General features: G+C 55.9%; 1 protein-coding gene across 2 annotated transcripts in view; it reads right to left on the bottom strand.

Moving 5' to 3' along the window:
• The window catches only part of PXDN (peroxidasin), a 65455-nt gene that overhangs the window by 18706 nt on the left and 26517 nt on the right, over positions 1-20232 (bottom strand). The window contains exons 4-14 of one of the 2 annotated variants that reach the window (XM_070795446.1): positions 16034-16105; positions 13080-13151; positions 12683-12754; positions 9745-9914; positions 8625-8742; positions 7832-8001; positions 4541-4813; positions 3093-3209; positions 2644-2802; positions 1903-2015; positions 1040-1196 (exon numbers count right to left, since the gene is read on the bottom strand). In XM_070795446.1, the coding sequence (XP_070651547.1) occupies positions 1040-1196; positions 1903-2015; positions 2644-2802; positions 3093-3209; positions 4541-4813; positions 7832-8001; positions 8625-8742; positions 9745-9914; positions 12683-12754; positions 13080-13151; positions 16034-16105 (1493 nt within the window). The remainder of the gene's footprint in view (positions 1-1039; positions 1197-1902; positions 2016-2643; positions 2803-3092; positions 3210-4540; positions 4814-7831; positions 8002-8624; positions 8743-9744; positions 9915-12682; positions 12755-13079; positions 13152-16033; positions 16106-20232) is intronic. The other variant, XM_070795447.1, reaches the window with a different exon arrangement.

Here is a 20232-nt window from a genome sequence, read left to right as displayed (position 1 = left end):
ATTTTTATAGGTTTTATGCACCTAATGCCACAAGTCAGATAAACGGACAGGACAATCTTACATAATTTTGTCACCTAACATTTCGTTATTACCAATGACTTAAGTTGAATTTGTTTTTAAATCAGGAAATTCACTGATTTAATTTATAATCACTCCAGTCTAATATAATGGGAAAATAAGGTCATTTAACATTAAAAAAAAAAAAAAAGAAAAAAAAAGAGACATGCAGATGTGCCTCTACCGCGGTCTGCAGGTGCCCACGGGCTCAAGGAGCCACCGGGGCATCCATATAAACAACGGTGTTTCTTCCACGTTTTTTATACTTGAAAAATAATGTTGCTTTAACATGAATTAGTTACACCCACGATCTCCAAAATAACCACATTTTAGTGAATTTCCTTTACCCTTTTTTTTTTAAGGTACGTATGTTTTTGAATTACTTTCCTAAGACTATTGCTTGGGAAAAAACAAATGCAACTTACCAAGTGCAGGTCTGGGTGGAGCTGTAAGACTTACAAAAAGCTACAGGCTTGCATTTTACCCTGTTTGCTTGGAACCAAGGAGCACGTCCGAAGTTTGCAGCTCTGGGATGGGAAGCACTGCCCGTCGGCATAGAGCGGGCCCGCCAGGCCCTGGGGCAGGACCAGACTCAGGGAAGGGGACGGCCCCTGCCCTCGTGTGGGTTTCAGATGAGGGCTGAGCACACCCTAGGGCCACAGGAGGCCACACACGCTCAGAATGGACAGAACGCAGAACGAAGGGGCCCGGACTCCACAGCAGGAGCTGCGTCTGTGCTTCTGCCAAATGGTGGCTGCAAATTACATGTTGCAGAACTCGAGAGGGTTTGGGCAACCACTAAACCAACTGCAAAACCCAGAGCGAGGAGGCCCTCCAAGCGGGCCGCCACGGCGCTCTCAGAGCCTGGGGCAGTGGAGGGGGGCGGCTGTGCCTCTGGGCTGCGCCAACCTTTCTGCAAAGTGGACGTGCCCTGCTCTCTAACTGCCTCCAAGCTCGCGGGGCATCCACTCCGTAGCCTCACCGTTCACGCTGAGCACCATGCTGACTGATGCCTGCCCGATCGTGTTCCGGGCCACACACTCGTAGCGGCCAGCATCTGCGGTCCCAACGTCGCGGATGGTCAGGAACCCCTCGGGGCTGATGTGAAATTTCCCACTTTCTGTCACCTGAACCCCATCCTGGAGCAAAATAAGCGGAGAGGATGGTGGGAATCAGACTAAGGACCCGAAGGGTCTCTCCTGGGGGAGGGGCACCACGTGCCAGGGCCTCGCGAACGGAGCGCTCCTGATGGCTGTTCTCAGACCCGCCAGACACTGGGACGATCCTGCCCACTGCAGATTCAAGGGCAGGAGCCCCTCCTACCTGCTGGCAAAATACCCAGAAAGCTTAAGACACAAACCTCGCTGTGTGGGACTTTGCAGGATCCCAGGGCACAAAAGGTGACCTTCGTGGGACGTGTGTTGGGCTGGCGGTGCACAGCGGGGCAGCCAGCGTGTGGGAGCAGCCAGGGCAGGTGTGTGTCGCCAAGGAAGGCAGGTGACCCCCCAGGACGAGGAGGAAGCAAGGCAGGCGGAGGCATCAAGGCCCCGAGGACCCCACCTCCCTCTCAGGGAACCACTTCACGACCTCCAGAAATGTGGGTTGTATTGAACAATTTGCTCACAGTTGAACACAGACTAGCGTTTCTGTGCTGGGCTCAGTAAGAACAACACAGTGAAACGGACACCAGAAAATCTCTCCAGTGATTGCTGGACGAGGACCTAGCAGAGGGACTTCGTTTTCGCTTCTGTCACCAAGGACACGCACGGGCAAATGTCCCGAGTCGGTCTTGTTCAGGGTGGCTGTCTCCCCCACGAAGGCAGGGCCGGACGCCTCAGCCCTTACCTTGTTCCAGGTCACAGCGGGCTCCGGCTCGCCCTGGGGACGGCAGGGCAGCTGGACGTTGCTGCCCACCTCCACCGTCATGTCCCTGGGGACGCTGGTGAACACCGGGGTGACTGCAAGGCAAGGACAGGGGCTGCCGCGCACAGAACCCAGGCAGTTCAAGGTTTGCAGCAGATGCCCCGCCCCCGGTCTGAGCAGGCCCAGGGCACCGAGTGCCCTCGCTGTGGCCGGGCCGTGACCCTGTTTCCTGCTAAGAAGAAGCCAGACAGGACCTCTGGGGCTTCCAGCCTCCCCGTGAGCGGCAGCCTCAGGGCAGTGGCCCGCCTGTCTGTGTGGCTCCTGCCCTGCGTGCGAGTCCAAGGCCTCGACCCCCAGGAACTGGTGATGAGGCAGGAAGCAGGGCACCAGCTAGCAGCCCCACTCACGGGCCATCCACTGTCCTGCCTGGTCAGGACTGGAAGGAAACCCAAAGCCCATCGGCCGGATCAGACCCAGGCCTCAACCCCTATCGACACTCTGCAGGCAGAGCCTCCAGCCCCCTCCCCCAGGCCAGGCCACCCACGACACGGGGCCACAGACTAGCAGTGGACGCACAGCCCACTGAACCGCAGGAGCCCACCATGCCCATGCCCCCCATGAGCAGGGTCCCCACGGCTGACATGGACGATTCCAGCTATGACTAAGGCCTCATGATGCAAGTCCAGGGTGGTCTGCTGGGGGAGGGTGAGGACCACCGTCTACCTCGGGGCTGGACGGTCAGGTGTGCAGCGACCCTCTGGGAGCCGATGATGTTCACGGCCTGGCACTCGTACTGGCCCTGGTCATGCAGGGCGACGGCCAAGATCCTCAGCGTCCCCGAGGACAGGACCAGGTGGCGCCTGTCCACCGACAGCTGGCTCCCTGCAAGGTTGAGACACGCTCTCAGCGATGCGGACGCAGGGGCAGGAGCCTAGCCTTCCTCGGGGCCAGGCAGAGGCCTGACTGAGGGATGGAAGGATCGAGGAGCTTCTGTCCCCAGGTCTGTGTTCCCGGAGGCGGGCTTGCCGCCCTGGTCCTCGGTGAGGATAGGTCCGGCTGGATGCGCCGCGGCGCTGAGTCACGTCTGATTCCACTGCTGCGGCCTGCCCAGGGCACCGTGCCCCAGGGAGCGAAGAGGGGCAGGGCGGGTGGCTGCCCTGTGGGCCACTCACCTCCTTTGGTCCAGGCGATGACAGGCTGCGGGTAGCCCTTTGCCTCACAGTGGAACTCAACCGTCTGGCCCTCGATGACAGCTCTGTCCTGGGGCGTCACGGTGAACTGAGGAAGCGCTTACGGGGGGAAAGACGCAGAAACGAGGCATTAAGGGGACAGCTCTGGGTGCAAAGCCAGTCTCCTTCCCGGAGCGAGGCCGCCCCGAGGGCCCACCAGGACCCCTCTGCTGGTGCGGCATCCCAGGGAGGGAGGAAGAGGCCAGAGAAAAGGATGCGGAGTAGGAAGAAGACCACACCCTGGGTGCTTCTCAGCATCACACGGTCACGTGTGCGGAGACTATTGATCCAACAGCATAGAACTCACTAACGACCAACCTCGGTTCCTGCAAAGGGCCCAGATTCATCTCCTCAGCCTAAACCAATATATTTGCAAATGGATAAATGTCATCCAGTGCAACTATGTGCGGTGACAGGGGTTATGTTGTTACTACTGGGTGAGAGAGACAAAAGCGAATTACAGAATAAATATATCCAACGTAATTCCATTTTTATAAAAGCATCAAGCCAGCTTCCCAGGTGGCGCTAGTGGTAAAGAAACGGCCTGCCGATGCGGGAGACGCGGGAGACGGGGGCTCAGCCCTGGGTCGGGAAGATCCCCTGGAGGACAGTATGGCAACCCCCTCCAGGATTCTGGCCTGGAGAATCCAAGGGACAGAGGACCTGGTGGGCTAGAGCCCATGGGGTCACAAAGAGTCGGGCACGACTGAAACGACTCAGCACACACACGACAGCCACAATCAAAACCAAACAACATGACTGTACGGGCGTGCGTGCAGAGAAAGAGCCGGAGGACAGAGGAAAAGTCACTGGCGTCCAGTGAGTCTGCTTCCGCCGGAGGCCGGAAAAGCCGACGGGGAGGCAGGAGGAGGGAAACTCGTCTTCTGCGCTCACACTCCTGCGCCGTCCTAGCCCTTGTCAGCCCAAGTCCCGCTTTGCAACTAAGTTTGAAAACTATTCATAAACTCATTCTAACCAGTCAAGGACTTCGGAAACACATAACGTTAAGTCTTAGAACTATATATACTCTCAGGCTCCGAGTTCAGAAGTCGACCCTAAGGAAATTCCAACACGTGTGCCAGCCTTCTAGACAACGGTGAATCGGCACACACACCCACATTCACACGGAGGACACGGCAGAAAACGCACACCCACATTCACACGGAGGACACGGCAGAAAAACAGAGCCCTGGCCGCCTGATGCCTCCGGGCGGAAAATCAACGTGTCAGCAGTCCCACGGAGGGTCTGCAGGGACGGGGTATCAGGAGGAGCTCCGGCCGCTCCGGGGAGGCCAGGGAGGCGGGGCTCCGCGCGGGCCGGCCTCACCAGGAGGAGCTCGGGGCGCTCCAGGGACGCCAGGGAGGCGGGGCTCCGCACCGGCGGGCCTCACCTTGGACGATGATGAACGCCGTCGCGTGGATGCTGTCCACCGTGTTGGAGGCGAAGCAGGCGTACTCCCCGCTGTCCTCCTGCTCCACGTTCTGGATGTAGAGGCCGCCGGACGGGGTGATGCTCACCCGAGGGTCCGTGGGCACGGGGCTGCGGTCGCCCCTGGTCCAGGTGATCTGAGGCGGGGGGTGGCCCGTGGCGCTGCACTCCAAAGTCACACTCTCCCCGACCAGCACCTCTGTGTTCTGGGGCTGGATGACAAATGCTGGGCGAGCTGCCGCGGGAGACAGATGTGCAATCAACATCCTCCAGCTTAGCAGACCCGTCTGCTTGCCTTTCCTACTCGTTCTACCTACTGACGTCTAAAATGAGTAGAACCAATTCAACACAACTGCACGCTTTATCTCCTCTCCTTTTCAAAGAAACGTGCAGACCACAAAGACAGCGCACGGCGTCAGGTCAAGCCAGCATCAGCAGGGCTGACCAGTTAGAACCGGTTCCTTTTTCAAACATGGACTGAATTCTGGTGCAGTCTCACTTTTGATGATTCTAAAAGCATTTTGTCAGTCTTGTTAGTAAGTAAACCTTGCGAGTAGTTCTTACTGGTTATAAAACACTGTTTTTAAAGGGTATTTAGAACATACAGAAATAAAAAATTTTTCCCTCACAGAAAGGAAAATACAAACGAATAGCATGATAATAGTTCAGTTCAGTTCAGTTGCTCAGTTTTCAACTCTAAATCCAGAAAAAAAATCCACATATTTATTATTGAGCTCTTGAGATGAGTATGCACAGAAACAGACATGTTTCTAACACGTCAGGAGCGCAAGCTGCCCTGCTCCACCAGGACAGAAACGTGGCTGCGCATCTCAAATCCGGAAATTCACTCACCCTTCCGCTCAGAAATTACTCTGCTAGGACTTTACCCCATAGGTATTTTAATAGGCTTACAGAACAATACATGTTTTTAAAAAAGGACTTATCACTGTGCTGTTTCTTTGGGCTGACATCCTTATTCACGATTTTCCAACCGAAAAAGCTCCAAAAATAAGTAATCTTTTTGTAACTTCTTTGGTTACAAACCTTGATCTATCTAGCCCAAAGCTACTTACAGCCTTCATCTATTCCACTTACTGAACACTCACAGGATTGGCTAGGATTTTATATATTGATTATGATGTTATTTGAGATTCTGTGACAGTTTAGAGCAGAGCAAAATGGTGGGAAAGGTACAGGTGATAAACACTAATTAAAGGAAAAATGGTTGCCTCTGTATAAAATCAGACCCATCTTAGGGCAAAAAACACTGAGAGAGGTGAAAGTGTTAATAATCAAAGTTTAATTCATGAGGAAGATAAACACTGTGGACTAATATGTCCCTAATAACAGAGCTTCAAAATAGATAAAGAACATTTACCCTTTGTGACTCATGGAAACTTACTCACAGGCCATCGTCATCTATATCATAGGACTGGCAGACTTCCACAGAGGGGCACAGAGCATGTACTTTGGGCCTTTCAGGCCATAAATCTTTGAGTATGATTATGTTCCAAAAAGACCTAATCAATAGACTGAAATCTGAACTTCATTTCATCATGTATTCTAAACTGCTATTCGTAAGTGTTTTCAATCACATAAAAAAGGCAAAACACATTCTTAGTGTAAAGATCTTGTAAAGCCAGGCAGTGGTCCAGGCTGGGCGGCCCCCGGTCCAGGCTGGGCGGCCCCTGGTCCAGGCTGGGCGGCCCCTGGTCCAGGCCGGGCGGCCCCTGGTCCAGGCTGACTGGCTGCCACTGGTCCAGGCCGGGCGGCCCCTGGTCCAGGCTGACTGGCTGCCCCCGGTCCAGGCCGGGCAGTCCCTGGTCCAGGCCGGGCAGTCCCCGGTCCAGGCTGGGCGGCCCCCGGTCCAGGCCGGGCGGCCCCCGGTCCAGGCTGGGCGGCTGCCACTGGCTGAGCCCTTGGTCTGCAGTGACCTCCCCACCCCCCTGTAGGAGACGCTTCACGTGCATCTCTGGGAGCAAGGCCAACAAGCTGAGACTGGTGCACTAAGGAAGGCTCTTGTTCCTGAGAAACAAACCAAGATTCGGATCAAAAGAGGTTAGATTTGGAATTCTCGGGCCAGAGAGAGACTACTATTCCCATCCAGGGATCAGCGGCCCTGTTGACACAGCAACTGTGCTAAGGACTGGCCCTTTCACGTTCTGCTGTTCCCTTCTGTTCTGACGTGTCCCTCCAGCACTGCACCACTCCGGTCAACATTGTGTGGGTTTCCCTGGTCCTTACAAACAAAGCACAAGCTCCTTCATGACCAGGAGCCCTGTCTTGTCTGGCAGACTCACAGCCGTGTGGCTCTGCAGAAATCCTGGACGCCTTGCTCCACTTGGGGAACCTGGGATTAAAGGGATTTGACTTGGCTGCAGTTATCTGCCCTGCGCATTCCTCTAAACTGGTGTTTGAGAGCTGGGGATTCTCATTCATCAGTAAATCTGGACATGTCTCTGCTGGGATATACCGAGGCATACAAAGTTCTCATAGTAAGACTCTAAACAAACAAACACAGAAACCATTCATCCTGCAGCCGAAGGTGTTGCAAGGCCCTGAATGCCACAGCACGAGAGAAACACAGACCAGGCGCACTCACATGAGGACGACCCAGAACCGTGGTGGCACCAGGGCCACAGGTGCTGTGCCCAGCAGCCCTGGGACCAGGGTCACCCCCAGGCTCTTCTCCAAGAGTCAGCTCCTCTTCTGGCCAAAGTCCCAAGGTCAACACTTGGACAAGAGTGGGGTTTGTAACCTGGTGTGGCCCAGGCCAATCCAAGGACACAGCTGTGCTTCCTTTGGCTCCAATTGTCTTTTCAGATCAGGTACCAATACTATAGATATGGGAATTTTGCACCCAAATTCAGATTTTGGGTTTCTTTTAAAGTAGCCAGGGCCTGTAGCACAAGAGCAAGCCCACTGCCAGGGGGCAGCCAGTGAGATGCCCTTGGGACCACCGCGAGTGGAGGTATCGGGCGGGGACACTTGTCCCCCAGGTGTCCACAGCCCTCTGGACAGTGATCCCAGCAGTGGCTACCCACGGCCACTCTGAGTGACCACCTGGGTTAAGGGTTTGCAGTGGGCCAGAGCAACGGTCAGGGGTCATCTGTGACCCTGAGCTGACCCTGCTGCTGGTGCTCCAGCCGGGACGCTGGTGTCTGTCCCTCGCCACCAGGTGCAAAGAGAGAGGGGGGTGGACGGGAGGAAGGGGATTCGGGGGTGCTGAGTATCCGAGGAGCTCTGTGCCTACCTGGAGACCGGAAGTACCTGAGGGTCACCTCCTGCGTCTTCACCTCCCCGGCCACATTCTTCGCCATGCACTGGTAGATGCCCTGGTCCGTCTCCCGCGTGTTCTGGATCATGAGGGTCCCGTCATCCAGCAAGTTCAAACGGGAATCCGTCTTCATGCTCAGCTCATTGCTATAACGACAGACCTGGCTGGCTCAGGCCCCCAAAGCACAGGAAACATCCAGTCCTCTGTGGATGTCTGGTCCCAGCCCAGGGACCCTGGCCTCCAGGTACAGAGCACTTGAGGTGCCAGAGAAACGTCTTCTCCTCTTTGCATTCCCTCCACGGAGGAGCAGAAAGGGTTGTGTGAGAGGAGGAGGAAAGGTCAGGGTGGGCAGGCACCCTGGAGCTTCTGGGGTACAGGGATGGCTGGCACCCGGTGGCCAGCACCCCTCTGACGGCTGGGACCCGGCACCGGCACCCCTCTGACGGCTGGGACCCAGCGCCTGGCACCCTGTCCGGGAGCACTCACTTGTTCTGCAGCCAGATGATCTCGGGCTTGGGGTTGCCCTCAGCCCTGGTGCCCAGCACCCCTCTGACGGCTGGGACCTGGCGCCCAGCACCCCTCTGACGGCTGGGACCCGGCACCGGCACCCCTCTGACGGCTGGGACCCAGCGCCCGGCACCCTGTCCGGGAGCACTCACTTGTTCTGCAGCCAGATGATCTCGGGCTTGGGGTTGCCCTCAGCCCCGGCGCCCAGCACCCCTCTGACGGCTGGGACCCGGCGCCCGGCACCCTGTCCGGTAGCACTCACTTGTTCCGCAGCCAGATGATCTCGGGCTTGGGGTTGCCCTCAGCCCTGCAGGTGAAGAAGACGGTGTTGCCCAGGGTGACGTCAGCATCCTGAGGCTCCGACGTGATCCGAGGCCTTTCTGCGCCAAAAGGAAAGCAGACCCTTTTGTCTTGGTCGTAAACCACCGTGCGAACAAGAACCCAGAGCAAGTCCCTTTGGTTCAAGAGAAAATCGCACATGTTCAAACCAAACACACTCCCGTGAGAACAGCCAGTGGGCTTCTCCACGGAGAAGACGGTGTTAGAGCCGAACCACACAGCGTTTCCAGGACCTGAGGCCCACCGCGGGACCCCTGCCACCGGCCCGGCCCTCACCAATGAGGGCAGGACGCGGAGAGGCCAAAGGGCACCCCCGGGGCTGAAACCAGTCGCCTGCACACTCGAAGGGCCAGGAGCCCAACTGCAAAGGGATCGTCTACGAAAGGTCACAAAAGGTGACCAGCGAAGTGACGCAGCTGCCGCGTTACCAGGAAACACAGCGACTTTCGACTGCAGTCAAGTCTGTTTTTAATATATGAATATAAAGATGATGCTCTGGAGAAGCTGATTTTCCCACTCCTATGGCACGGTACACCGAGGAGCTGAGTTCCTCGCCATTTACTTATATGGGAGATTCTGCCTTGTGGGGTCTGACTGCTTCTTTTCTTGTGTTTGTGGTGAGAGGTCACGCACTTGCAGGCAGCACTCAGGGGAATTGGCTGGACGAACCCAGCCCCGTCCACCCCGAGTGGCCACCGCCCAGATCCAGACACAGGAGGCGGCCAGCTCCCAGCTGGCAGCCCCAGGCCCTCCCCCAGGAGCCGCCCCCTCCCACCACGGGCCCTGCCGCCCGGCAGCTGCAGCCTCTAAAGGCAGACGGTCAGAAGGAGCAACAGAGGACCTGATGCATTTCACGTTGCTTTTTTTTTTTGCAGGGAAACCTGACAATAAAATCCACGTTTATTACAAAGTAGTTTCCTACAGGCACTGCAGAGACACACTCTGAGTAGGGACCAGTGAGGCCCACCCAGACTCGCTTTGTGGGGTTCCCAGGGACAGATGGACACAGGGCTGCAGGCGCCCCGCCCTCCGGAGGCACTCACCACAGTCCAGCTCCTCTGGGGTGATGGTGGCCACCGACCGGCCCTGGATGCGCCTGGGATACTCACAGGTGGCCGCGGCCTGCGCGTTTCCTGACCGCGCGTAGCCCTTCAGCAGGTCCGCCAGCCACAGGATCTCACAGTCACAGCGGAGCGCGTTGGAGTCCAGGCGCCTGCACGGAGGAGGCCGCGCGTGAGACGTGGACGTGGACGCGCAGGGCTGACCCAGCCCAGACGGACCCGTGGCGCGGGGGCTGCAGACAGTGGGATCTGAGCAGGTCCTGCCCGACCAGGACCTGAGCTGGCGGGACCCACACTCGGCAGAACCAGAGCCGGGGAGCAGGGAGCCCAAGCGACACAGTAAAGGGTGGTGTTGAGAGCAACCAAAGGCGTGAGATGCAGGGTGGACGCAGGACCAACGTGGGCTGGCGGAGGCAGGGCAGGACAGGAGCCCGTGTGAGACGGGAAACGAGGGACTCCCCCAACCCAGCACCACTCCCGTCGTCTTCCGGGATTACCTCACGTGACTGACACCCCCAAGAGGCACCTCTCAGGGGCTGAATGATCCTGCAAGCCCACAGGGAGGGGGCCCATGAAGGTGGACACAACCCTCCCAAGAGTGGAACAGGCAGGGCATCGCCTCCGCCCTCGGGACGATGGCCGTTTACGTGGCGGAGCCCAAGCTGAGGGGTGTAACAGGGGAACCCGAAGCCACGGCCGCCTGACCTGACACGTGCTGGCAAGAGGCCGGAAACCAGCCCTGCTCAGACCCCCGCTGCAGGCTGGCCACGCTGGGCAGGGGGCCCCTGGGACCAGAGCTGGGGGGCTGCTCGCAGGCGTCCACTCAGCACCCCCACAGGCCAGGGCTCCCCGGGAGGCCAGCCCGACGTCACACCTCCCACCTGCATCTCTCTGAGGCTGGCTCGGGGTTGGGGGGAGCGGCAGGTAGGGCTGGCCCCTCTCCAGATGGTCAGCTCTGATGAGTACAGCCAGCGGGGTCTAAGGGGCTCCACGCAGACCCGCCAGAGCTCCCCCGGCCACGGGGACCTGCCCGGCGCCCACTGGCCCCTCAGCCCCGCTGGGAAAATACCAGGACCTCTGTACTGACGACGGGCCCCGAGGACAGTGGGTGGGCAGGTGGGCCCAGTAGGTGACACTGGCCGGAAGCCCCCGGCTGCACGCTCCCCTCGGCCACCCAGGGGTCAGGGGGAGCTCGATGGAGCCGAGAAGTCTGAGGTGTGTCGCAGACGGGCAAAGGCCACGGCCCAGAGGGCGGAACCGAGGGGCAGAAAGAAGGCGGGGGACAGACCCTGCCAGCCTGGGCTGGACTCAGGGAGGCGCTGCCTGCCTGACCCGTCCAGGTGACGCCCGGCAACCTCTTTCCTGCTCTCTTATCTGTCAGAGAGGCAGCAGTTATCTTATCTGCCCCCTAGAACGCACCTTGACATTTGGCTAGAGATTTCTTTATCTTCTTTATCCTAAAGAAACAGACTACAAATTGTGAGGAAAGCTGTGTTTTACTTCACTGAGGAGAGAAACAGAAGTCCACCCTGGGTCCAGGCTCGGCAATCTGACCTTTCTGTCTCTTTCTTAAATCTAGTTCATTGTTCACACTGAGTAATATCTAACTGAGAAACAATGGCCTTCAAGACCTCAGAGAAAAGCGCACAGAAGACATGAGTCAGCGTCTCCCACCAGCACCAGAACACCTCGGTTCTGTCATCAGTGCTGTCAGAACACCTCGGTCCAGTCAGAACTCCTCGGTCCTATCAGAACAACTCGGTTCTGTCGCGGTCCTGTCAGAACTCCTCGGTCTGTCATCGGTTCTGTGAGAACATCTCAGCTCTATCAAAACACTTCGGTTCTGTCAGAACACCTTGGTTCTGTCATCGGTCATGTCAGAACTCCTCGGTTCTGTGAGAACACCTCGGTTCTGTCATCAGTCCTGTCAGAACACCTCGGTCCGGTCAGAACTCCTCGGTCCTATCAGAACAACTCGGTTCTGTCATCGGTCCTGTCAGAACTCCTTGGTCTGTCATCGGTTCTGTGAGAACATCTCAGCTCTATCAAAACACCTCGGTTCTGTGAGAACACCTCGGTTCTGTCATCGGTCATGTCAGAACTCCTCGGTTCTGTGAGAACACCTCGGTTCTGTCATCGGTCATGTCAGAACTCCTCGGTTCTGTGAGAACACCTCGGTTCTGTCATCAGTCCTGTCAGAACACCTCGGTCCGGTCAGAACTCCTCGGTCCTATCAGAACAACTCGGTTCTGTCATCGGTCCTGTCAGAACTCCTTGGTCTGTCATCGGTTCTGTGAGAACATCTCAGCTCTATCAAAACACCTCGGTTCTGTGAGAACACCTCGGTTCTGTCATCGGTCATGTCAGAACTCCTTGGTTCTGTGAGAACACCTCGGTTCTGTCATCGGTCATGTCAGAACTCCTCGGTTCTGTGAGAACACCTCGGTTCTGTCATCGGTCATGTCAGAACTCCTTGGTTCTGTGAGAACACCTCGGTTCTGTCATCGGTCCTGTCAGAAGTGATCAGTGTGAAGACAGCTTCTTTTCAGAGATCTGAAAATGGACGGAACTCAGTTGTGTGCACGACTAAAGAAAAGGAACGGAATATAGCTTAGAGACTCCTTCTAGGCCGATTTTATTTCCATCAATAAAATATGTTAACATGGAATAAAAAACTAATTTGAAGCATTTAAAATTGATTTTTAAGGTAGTCTTACTTGCCTACTGTGTTAACCTGAGGCACATTTCCTGAGTCAGTGAGGTCCGGGTTGTGGCTCTGATGGTTTAATCCACCCTCCCTTCCTGAGTCACATCCAGCATGTGATGAAATCCTTGAAATACCCAGTGAAGAGGGAGGTGAATGCATGGCATGGAGAAGCTGTCTTTGCCGGAAAGACGGCATAAAGGTCAGTGTACTTACAATCTTTTCATAGATTCCAAGTGATTAAATGTCCCCGGAACCAAATGTGTGATTCGGTTGTTATGTAAAAACCTGTTGAAAGAGAGAATAAACCGAAGAGATTCCTTAAAATGCTGCTTAGACGTGGAGAAAAGACTATACACAGTCAAGTAAACCAGCTTGAGAAGACTGTCTCGGTGACTGCCTTTGTTTAATACAAATGAACTTGGGAGCAATGCCATTGAGCAGAGAAAATAATCCCCCCATCTTATCGCTATTCCACTCCTGGACTGTCAGGGGAGAAGCACAGACTCCCTGCTGAGATGCCGCAGAGTTTGAACAGGGGAGGTGCTCTTTCTGTCACAGGGGAAGGGCTGAGCCAGGAGCTCCAGAACCGCAGGAGGCAGACCAGACTTACAGCCTCTCCAGCTTCGGCAGATGCTGAAATGACTCCGGGTCCAAAGTTTCTATCTGATTGAAGTGCAGGTATCTAAAGAAGTTTTCAAAAAAGGGGACAAGAAACAAGTTGTAAGCAATTCTGTGTTTCTACAGAGCTACAGAGTTTCACTGAACACATGTTTTCTCTAAGTCATTCGAATCCACACATCAATAGATAACTCTCTAGAGCTCCTACATTGTATGCGGATCAAATGAAGTCATCCAGCAGGAAGGTTAAAGACCGCGGAAAACTGGGTGCAGACTGTAACTGGCGGACGGAGCGGTGAGAGAAAGGGTTAGCCTGCCCACCGGGCCTCTTCCCCACCCAAGGGGGAGGGACCAGGGATGCCCAGCTCCACAGCCACGGACTTTTCTAGAAAACCCAACAGAATCTTCACCTCACCACACACGCAGGTATGGGAACGCCTTAGTTCCAACCGTCTAACTCACAGATGGATTTAGGAGCCTAACTCACGCTTCAAAGGGGCGCTGGGAACATTGCTTCTCAGCTGCAGAAACAACCACCACACAGAGAAGAGAAGAAAGCTGCCCGAGCGGACACTGCGCCGCCTCAAACGCCCCTGGACTGCACAGAGCCTCACGGCCCAGAAGCCATCCACGCAAGACGAGCCCTTGCTTTCTACAACGGACACAGTTTCCGTAAAACGAAGTTCTTCTGGTTTTCCTAAACACTGCTCTTCTCACTGTGAAAGCCGGAGGGTTTTTCCCTCAGAAGAACGGCTAAGTCACCTTCTAACGGGTGTCTCCACAGGAGCCCCTCCTGACGCGCTGGCCCGCCGGGGTCTGCTCTCACCCCGCCAGACGCTGGGAGGATACACGGTGACCGCGCGGGTGCCGGGCTGCTGGGCTGCCTCCCCTGGAAGCCTGGTGGGGCTGGGCTGTGCCCAGCGCCCTCCCGCCTGCATGGGGACCTCAGGGCAGGGTGGCCGGGGCAGGCGGGGGGGGGAGAGCTCCGTCCTGACTACCGAGGATGCGCCCCCAGCAGTCGGCGTGGGCGGCCCAGCCGGGCTGACCAGGGGAGCCCGCCGGCCAGGCCCAGGGAGAGTCCTGGGCGAGGACAACGGGGAGAGAAGGGACCACATGGAAGCTGGATTTAAAAACCCACAAGCCGGCCCCGCAGGTGGCCAGCCATGGGTGCTGCCTCGAGGCCACCCCCGACAGAGAGGAAATGGGCCCAGGGCAGGAAAGGGGGCCCCACCCGGCATAGTGCCCAACACCAGCCTGTGGCCTCCAGGGAGCCCGGGGCGGCTCCAACGGAGGGGCAGAGACCAGCATGAAGGACACCAGGCAGCTGGCGACCTGAGGACGCAGGCCCTCACAAGGTTTCTCGCTCTGCGTTTGCACCGGCTCCACGGCCTCACCCAGCCTGGGAGCAGGGCGGGGGGCCACATTAGTGAGACCCCTGCACGAGCCTTGCCCAGCCTGGGAGTGGGGCGGGGTGTGTGTGCACATGGCCCATTAGTGAGACCCCCCAACAATCGATTCAGTCAAATAAAGTCTAAACACTCGCACCGCACAGTCGTGCCCTCCTCCTTTAAGGCCTGAGAGGGTAGAGCTGCTGGGTAGACAGGGCCTCTGCCTCCCCCTCCACCAGCCCTGCCTCTGGCCGAGGGGCGTGGAGGTCCCTGGGCTGGGCACACTCTGGGGGAGGACCTGAGCCTGCTCTCCTTGGGGACACGCCCCTTCTCCCAAGGGGCCTCCGCGCGGGTGGGCCTGGGTCTGAGCCGCCTGCCTCTTCACCCCCAAGTCTCAGCAGCAGAGACCCCTGCCCAGCACCTCCCCGGTGTCTGCAGGACACGCCCCAGGGCCTTAGTCACCAGTGTCCACGCAGACCTCACCTCGGGGGTGCCACTCCCTTCCTCCCTGTTCCACCCACTCTGTTTTCCTCCAAAACAACCCAGATCACTCCCCCAACCCTAAGGCCAGAGCCTCACCTGGCTCCTGAGAGTGTGTCCTGCCCAGCTCGAGCCCTTCACACCAAGAGGGATGCGGGGACATGCTCCCGGGGAGCCTCCCTCCCCAGCGCCTCTCCAGATGCCCATGGGTCCCTGCGATGGCCTGACCTCTGTGCACGCAGCCCTCAGGCCAACCTCCCCCGCCCAGTCCAGTCCACACCAAGCACAGCGGGCTGGGAAAGCAGCTTTCAGCCGAATAAATAAACAGGTATTTAAGCACGAGCCCAGCGTGTGCTTCGGAAGCTCCTGCTTTGGGTGAGGCCTCCCCAGTTCCGCCTCGAGGTCTCTGGGGAAGCTTCCGTCCTGCCAACCGACAAAACACCGAAGACATCCTCCCCCACGGCGGCACGCGGGACGAAACTGCCTTGCACATGGTGACGCCAGCCCAGTGTTGGACAGCCCAGGACTGGCCAAGTAATAAGCGGGTCAGAGAAACGCCTCTGACCACGAACTCTGCTTAAAATGGACAGGCTGACTTCACAGCAGAGCAGGACTTCATATGAGGCCCCAGAAACGGCATCCGGTGTTCCCTAACTGGAAACACATGGAGGAAAGTTTATTTTCTCCAAAATAATGATGTCATGAGCAAGGGAAGTAGCCTCAACGTGCAGATTCACAAACAGGAAATGCTGCGCAAGGACGACCGCCTCCTCGTCCCTGCTTCTCCCCAGAAGACCTCCAGCTGCTCAGACCTGTTTGCGAGGCTGTCTCCAGCACGGAGGGGCAGAGGTCAGCCGGTGTCACTGGCCCTTGTCTGGGAGCGCAGGGCCCAGGGCGCCACGCGGATGCCCGGATGGGCGGGGGCGGGTGGAGGGGGCCCCATGGCTCTGTGGTCTGCATGCAGCGCCCGTGCCCCCCCGCACAGCATGCATCGTGCAGGCAGCAGACGGGGCCCGCGCTCCGGGCGAGAGGCGAGGGGCAGGTGAAGTCCAAGACACCCAGAGCAGGGGACACTTACAGTTGCTCAAGAGAGGCAAGCCCCTTGAAGGCCTGCCGGTCAATCGCCTGGATCTCATTCTTGTACAGATAGCTGCAACAAGAAACACGGGGTTAGCACGCGCCAGGCTGGCACTCGGAGGGTGACGAGACCTCCGCTGGGGCCTGGAGACAGTGTCCACGCTCACGATCGTGTGAGGACACAAACAGAACGCTTGCAGAGCAAGGAGAGCTCCTCCACGGGGGCTCCTCTCTTTATCTGGGGAAAACCTCCTACTGGAGACGTCAGACCACCACACCCCAGACTCACGGATTGGTGGAGGGCAGTTTATGAACAGTGAACAGAGCACATGCTTCAGAGCCCGAAGAAAATAAAATTTCCTGACAAACAGGTAAAATGCACTGAAGGTAAGGTTCTGCAACCAACACGATACAGTTTCAAACGTGTGCGTCCGTGCTCAGTCGCGCCTGACTCTTTACGACCCCATGGACTGTAGCCCGCGTCCGTGCTCAGTCGCGCCTGACTCTTTATGACCCGTGGACTGTAGCCCATCAGGCTCCTCTGTCCATGGGATTCTCTAGGCAAGAATACTGGGGTGGGTGCCATGCCCTCCTCCAGGGGACCTTCCCAACCCAGGGATCGAACCTGCATCTCCTGCATCAGCAGGCGGATTCTTTACCACTGAGCCACCTGGGAAGCCCACTTTCAAATGCCCAGAAATAATCTAGGGAATAGGAATTGTAAAGACTAAATTCGTCTGGACCCAGTCATCCACTCAAATCCCATTCTTCTAAAACAGAAGCAACCAAGGCTAATCGAAGAACCACGCAACAGGCTGGTGCCTATTTCTATATGGCCTGCAGACTAAGAACGGTTCTTATGTCTTTAAATGACTGAAAATTTCCAAAGAAGAATGTTTGTCGACATGTGAATATCACATGAAATTCAAATCTCAGTGTTGGAAAATGCAGCTGTGTTGGCCCAGGGCCACACGACCTCACTTATGGTCACCTGTGGCTAACACCGTGCTCCCTGGACACCGACCCCCGTGGTCCTCAGGGACTCAATTTCGCTGCCCCATCCTTCTCAGGAGGAGTCTGCTAGCTCCGGAAGGGGCCCATAGAGGATGAAGACGTTGACTCTGAAGTGTCTGCTTCCCCAGCCCTGCAAACCCGTGTGCGCTGAGTCTGCCTGTCTGCCCAGGACCTCAGAACACATCTCTACCGTGGCTACCTGCAGACGTGGAGACACCTGCCCAGGGCGCCCCTCCATCGCTGCTGCGGGTAGACAGACGATGAAATCCCACACTTCCCTGCAGAGTAAGTCGGGCAGGTCCTGCTCTGCACACCCCCTGACAGACGATCAAATCCCACACTTCCCTGCAGAGTAACTCGGGCAGGTCCTGCTCTGCACACCCCCTGACGGACGATCAAATCCCACACTTCCCTACAGAGTAACTCGGGCAGGTCCTGCTCTGCAGACTCCCTGCGGACGACCAAATCCCACACTTCCCTACAGAGTAACTCGGACAGGCCCTGCTCTGCACACCCCCTGACGGACTATCAAATCCCACACTTCCCTATAGAGTAACTCGGACAGGCCCTGCTCTGCAGACTCCCTGCGGACGACCAAATCCCACACTTCCCTACAGAGTAACTCAGACAGGCCCTGCTCTGCACACTCCCTGAGGGATGATCAAATCCCACACTTCCCTGCAGAGTAACTCGGGTAGGCCTTGTCTGCACCCTCCGTGGCTGGGCTGCTCCTGTCCTCCCGCCTGGCGAGCAGCGCCTCTCTGGCTCAGTCCTGCACTCCCAGGACGTGCCCTCCCCTCTTACTGGGCACCAACCTGCGGAGGCCACATCACACGGAGCTGCAAGCCTGAACCTAAACCAGCCAGAAGGCCCCCAGTTGGAGGCCTGGTGCCAGCCTGACAGGACGCTGCTTCTCCAGGTTGGGGATTTGAATCCCTGGGCTGCCACTGAATGCTGATTCTTAAATAAGAATGCACGCTTCTCTGCCTCCGTTTCTTCCTGTGTAAAATGGAGGGAATGGCAGTGCCTTGCAGCAGGGGGCCCCAAGCTCTGGGATCAGATGTTTGATGATCTGGGGTGGAGCTGATGCAATAAAAATAGAAATAAACTGCACGACAAATGTGACGCACTCGAATCATTCCCGAGACCACCCCCACCCCCACCCGGGGAAAAACTGTCTTCCACAAAACCGGTCCCTAGTGCCAGAAAGGCTGGGGACTGCGGTCTTTCCGGATCAGTCGCTGAAGTTGCACAGACACCCAGAGGCTCTGGAACACGGCCCCACGCGCGGCGACGCCTGTCTGGATCTGCGTTAGCTCTCCTATCGCGACTCCTCCAGGAGGTATGTCTGAAGGGAGGCTTCTGTGCCCACTTCTTAAAAACAACTCAAAAGCAAAGCAAAATATCAACACTGACATCACCTTGCATGAACTTCAGAAAGATGAGAGTAAAGAAATCCTTTCAAAGAACATGAGCAACAGCTGAACCACTGAATGTTGGTAAAGACATCAGGGATAATCCATTTTTTCTAAGAATAACTGGGTATTGGTCATGAGCTAATAAGAAAGCAAAAACAATTCTCTACTTCATCACAGAGTTTACCCTTTGATTATGAGTTCTGTCTCAAGGGTTCATTTCATCATGAGGAAATCTTAGTGCAGGGGAAGGTTTATTCCTTACCAGAAATCACTGGGGTTCCAGCAGGTGAGGAACACTCACCAATTAAATAAATACCAAGGATGAAATATGTACTTATATGCAGAGTACATCATGAGAAACGCTGGGCTGGAGGATGCACAAGCTGGAATCAAGATTGGAACAAGAAATATCAATAACCTCGGATGTGCAGATGACACCACTGTTATGGCAGAAAGTGAGGAGGAACTAAAAAGCCTCTTGATGAAAGTGAAAGAGGAGAGTGAAAAAGTTGGCTTAAAGCTCAACATTCAGAAAAGGAACATCATGGCATCTGGTCCCATCACTTCATGGCAAACCGATGGGGAAACAGTGGAAACAGTGGCAGACTTTATTTTTTTGGGCTCCAAGATCCCTGCAGATGGTGACTGCAGCCATGAAATTAAAAGACGCTTATTCCTTGGAAGAAAAGTTATGACCAACCTAGACAGCATACTAAAAACCAGAGACATTGCCAACAAAGGTCCGTCTAGTCAAGGCTATGGTTTTTCCAGTAGTCATGTATGGATGTGAGAGTTGGACTGTAAAGAAAGCTGAGTGCCATAGAATTGATGCTTTTGAACTGTGGTGTTGGAGAAGACTCCTGAGAGTCCCTTGGACTGCAAGGAGATCCAACCAGTCCATCCTAAAGGATATCAGTTCTGAATACTCATTGGAAGGACTGATGTTGAAGCTGAAACTCCAATACTCTGGCCACCTCGTGCGAAGAGCTGACTCATTTGAAAAGACCCTGATGCTGGGAAAGATTGAGGGCAGGAGGAGAAGGGGATGACAGAGGATGAGATGGTTGGATGGCATCACCAATGCAATGGATATGAGTTTGAGTAAACTCCAGGAGTTGGTGATGGACAGGGAGGCCTGGTGTGCTGCGGTTCACGGGGTCGCAAAGAGTCAGACACAACTGACTGACTGAACTAAACTAAGGATGAAATAATCAATTCTGGAAGCTTCTTAAACATTCACACTGCAAGTTGCCCAGTTTTCTAGGTCAGTGCCTGTCAAGATGGACTGTAGTGATGAGGTCCAGAGAGTTGGGGGAGGAGGCAGGAACCCCAGGAGCCAGACGGTGGGGTCACGGGACCCCTTCCCACCACAGCTGCAGCCCAGCCCTGGCCTACCTCCTTCTGTTACCACCAAACACCGCTCAGCCCACCCCTGGTGAGCCCAGGACCCGCCGCTGTGGGCGTCTCAGATGCCCTCGGGTTGGAGGGGGGGAAAGGCTGGCACATGGACACCTGAGGAGGGATCCCGCCAACAGACGAGGATTAAACATGTTATTTCTAAAAATTATCTTAAGTGAAAAATGGAGTATCCCAAACTGCTTAACAGGAAATGTAATCACAGAGTAAATAATAAGCTGCTCTTGGGTAATTCAAACCCCCCAAAAGTTTAAAAATTAAAAAATAAAGAAGACTAAACTTGCACACACACTACAAATATTGGGATCAGTTAACGGATTCTGCTTCTGCTTTCCTCTGGAGCTTGTGCTGT

The sequence above is a fragment of the Bos indicus genome, chromosome 8 (assembly GCF_029378745.1).
Source record: "Bos indicus isolate NIAB-ARS_2022 breed Sahiwal x Tharparkar chromosome 8, NIAB-ARS_B.indTharparkar_mat_pri_1.0, whole genome shotgun sequence".
In the NCBI taxonomy this organism is placed as follows: domain Eukaryota; kingdom Metazoa; phylum Chordata; class Mammalia; order Artiodactyla; family Bovidae; genus Bos; species Bos indicus.
The sequence above is the reverse complement of the archived record's forward strand: the minus strand, read 5'-3'. Positions and strand labels throughout refer to the sequence as shown.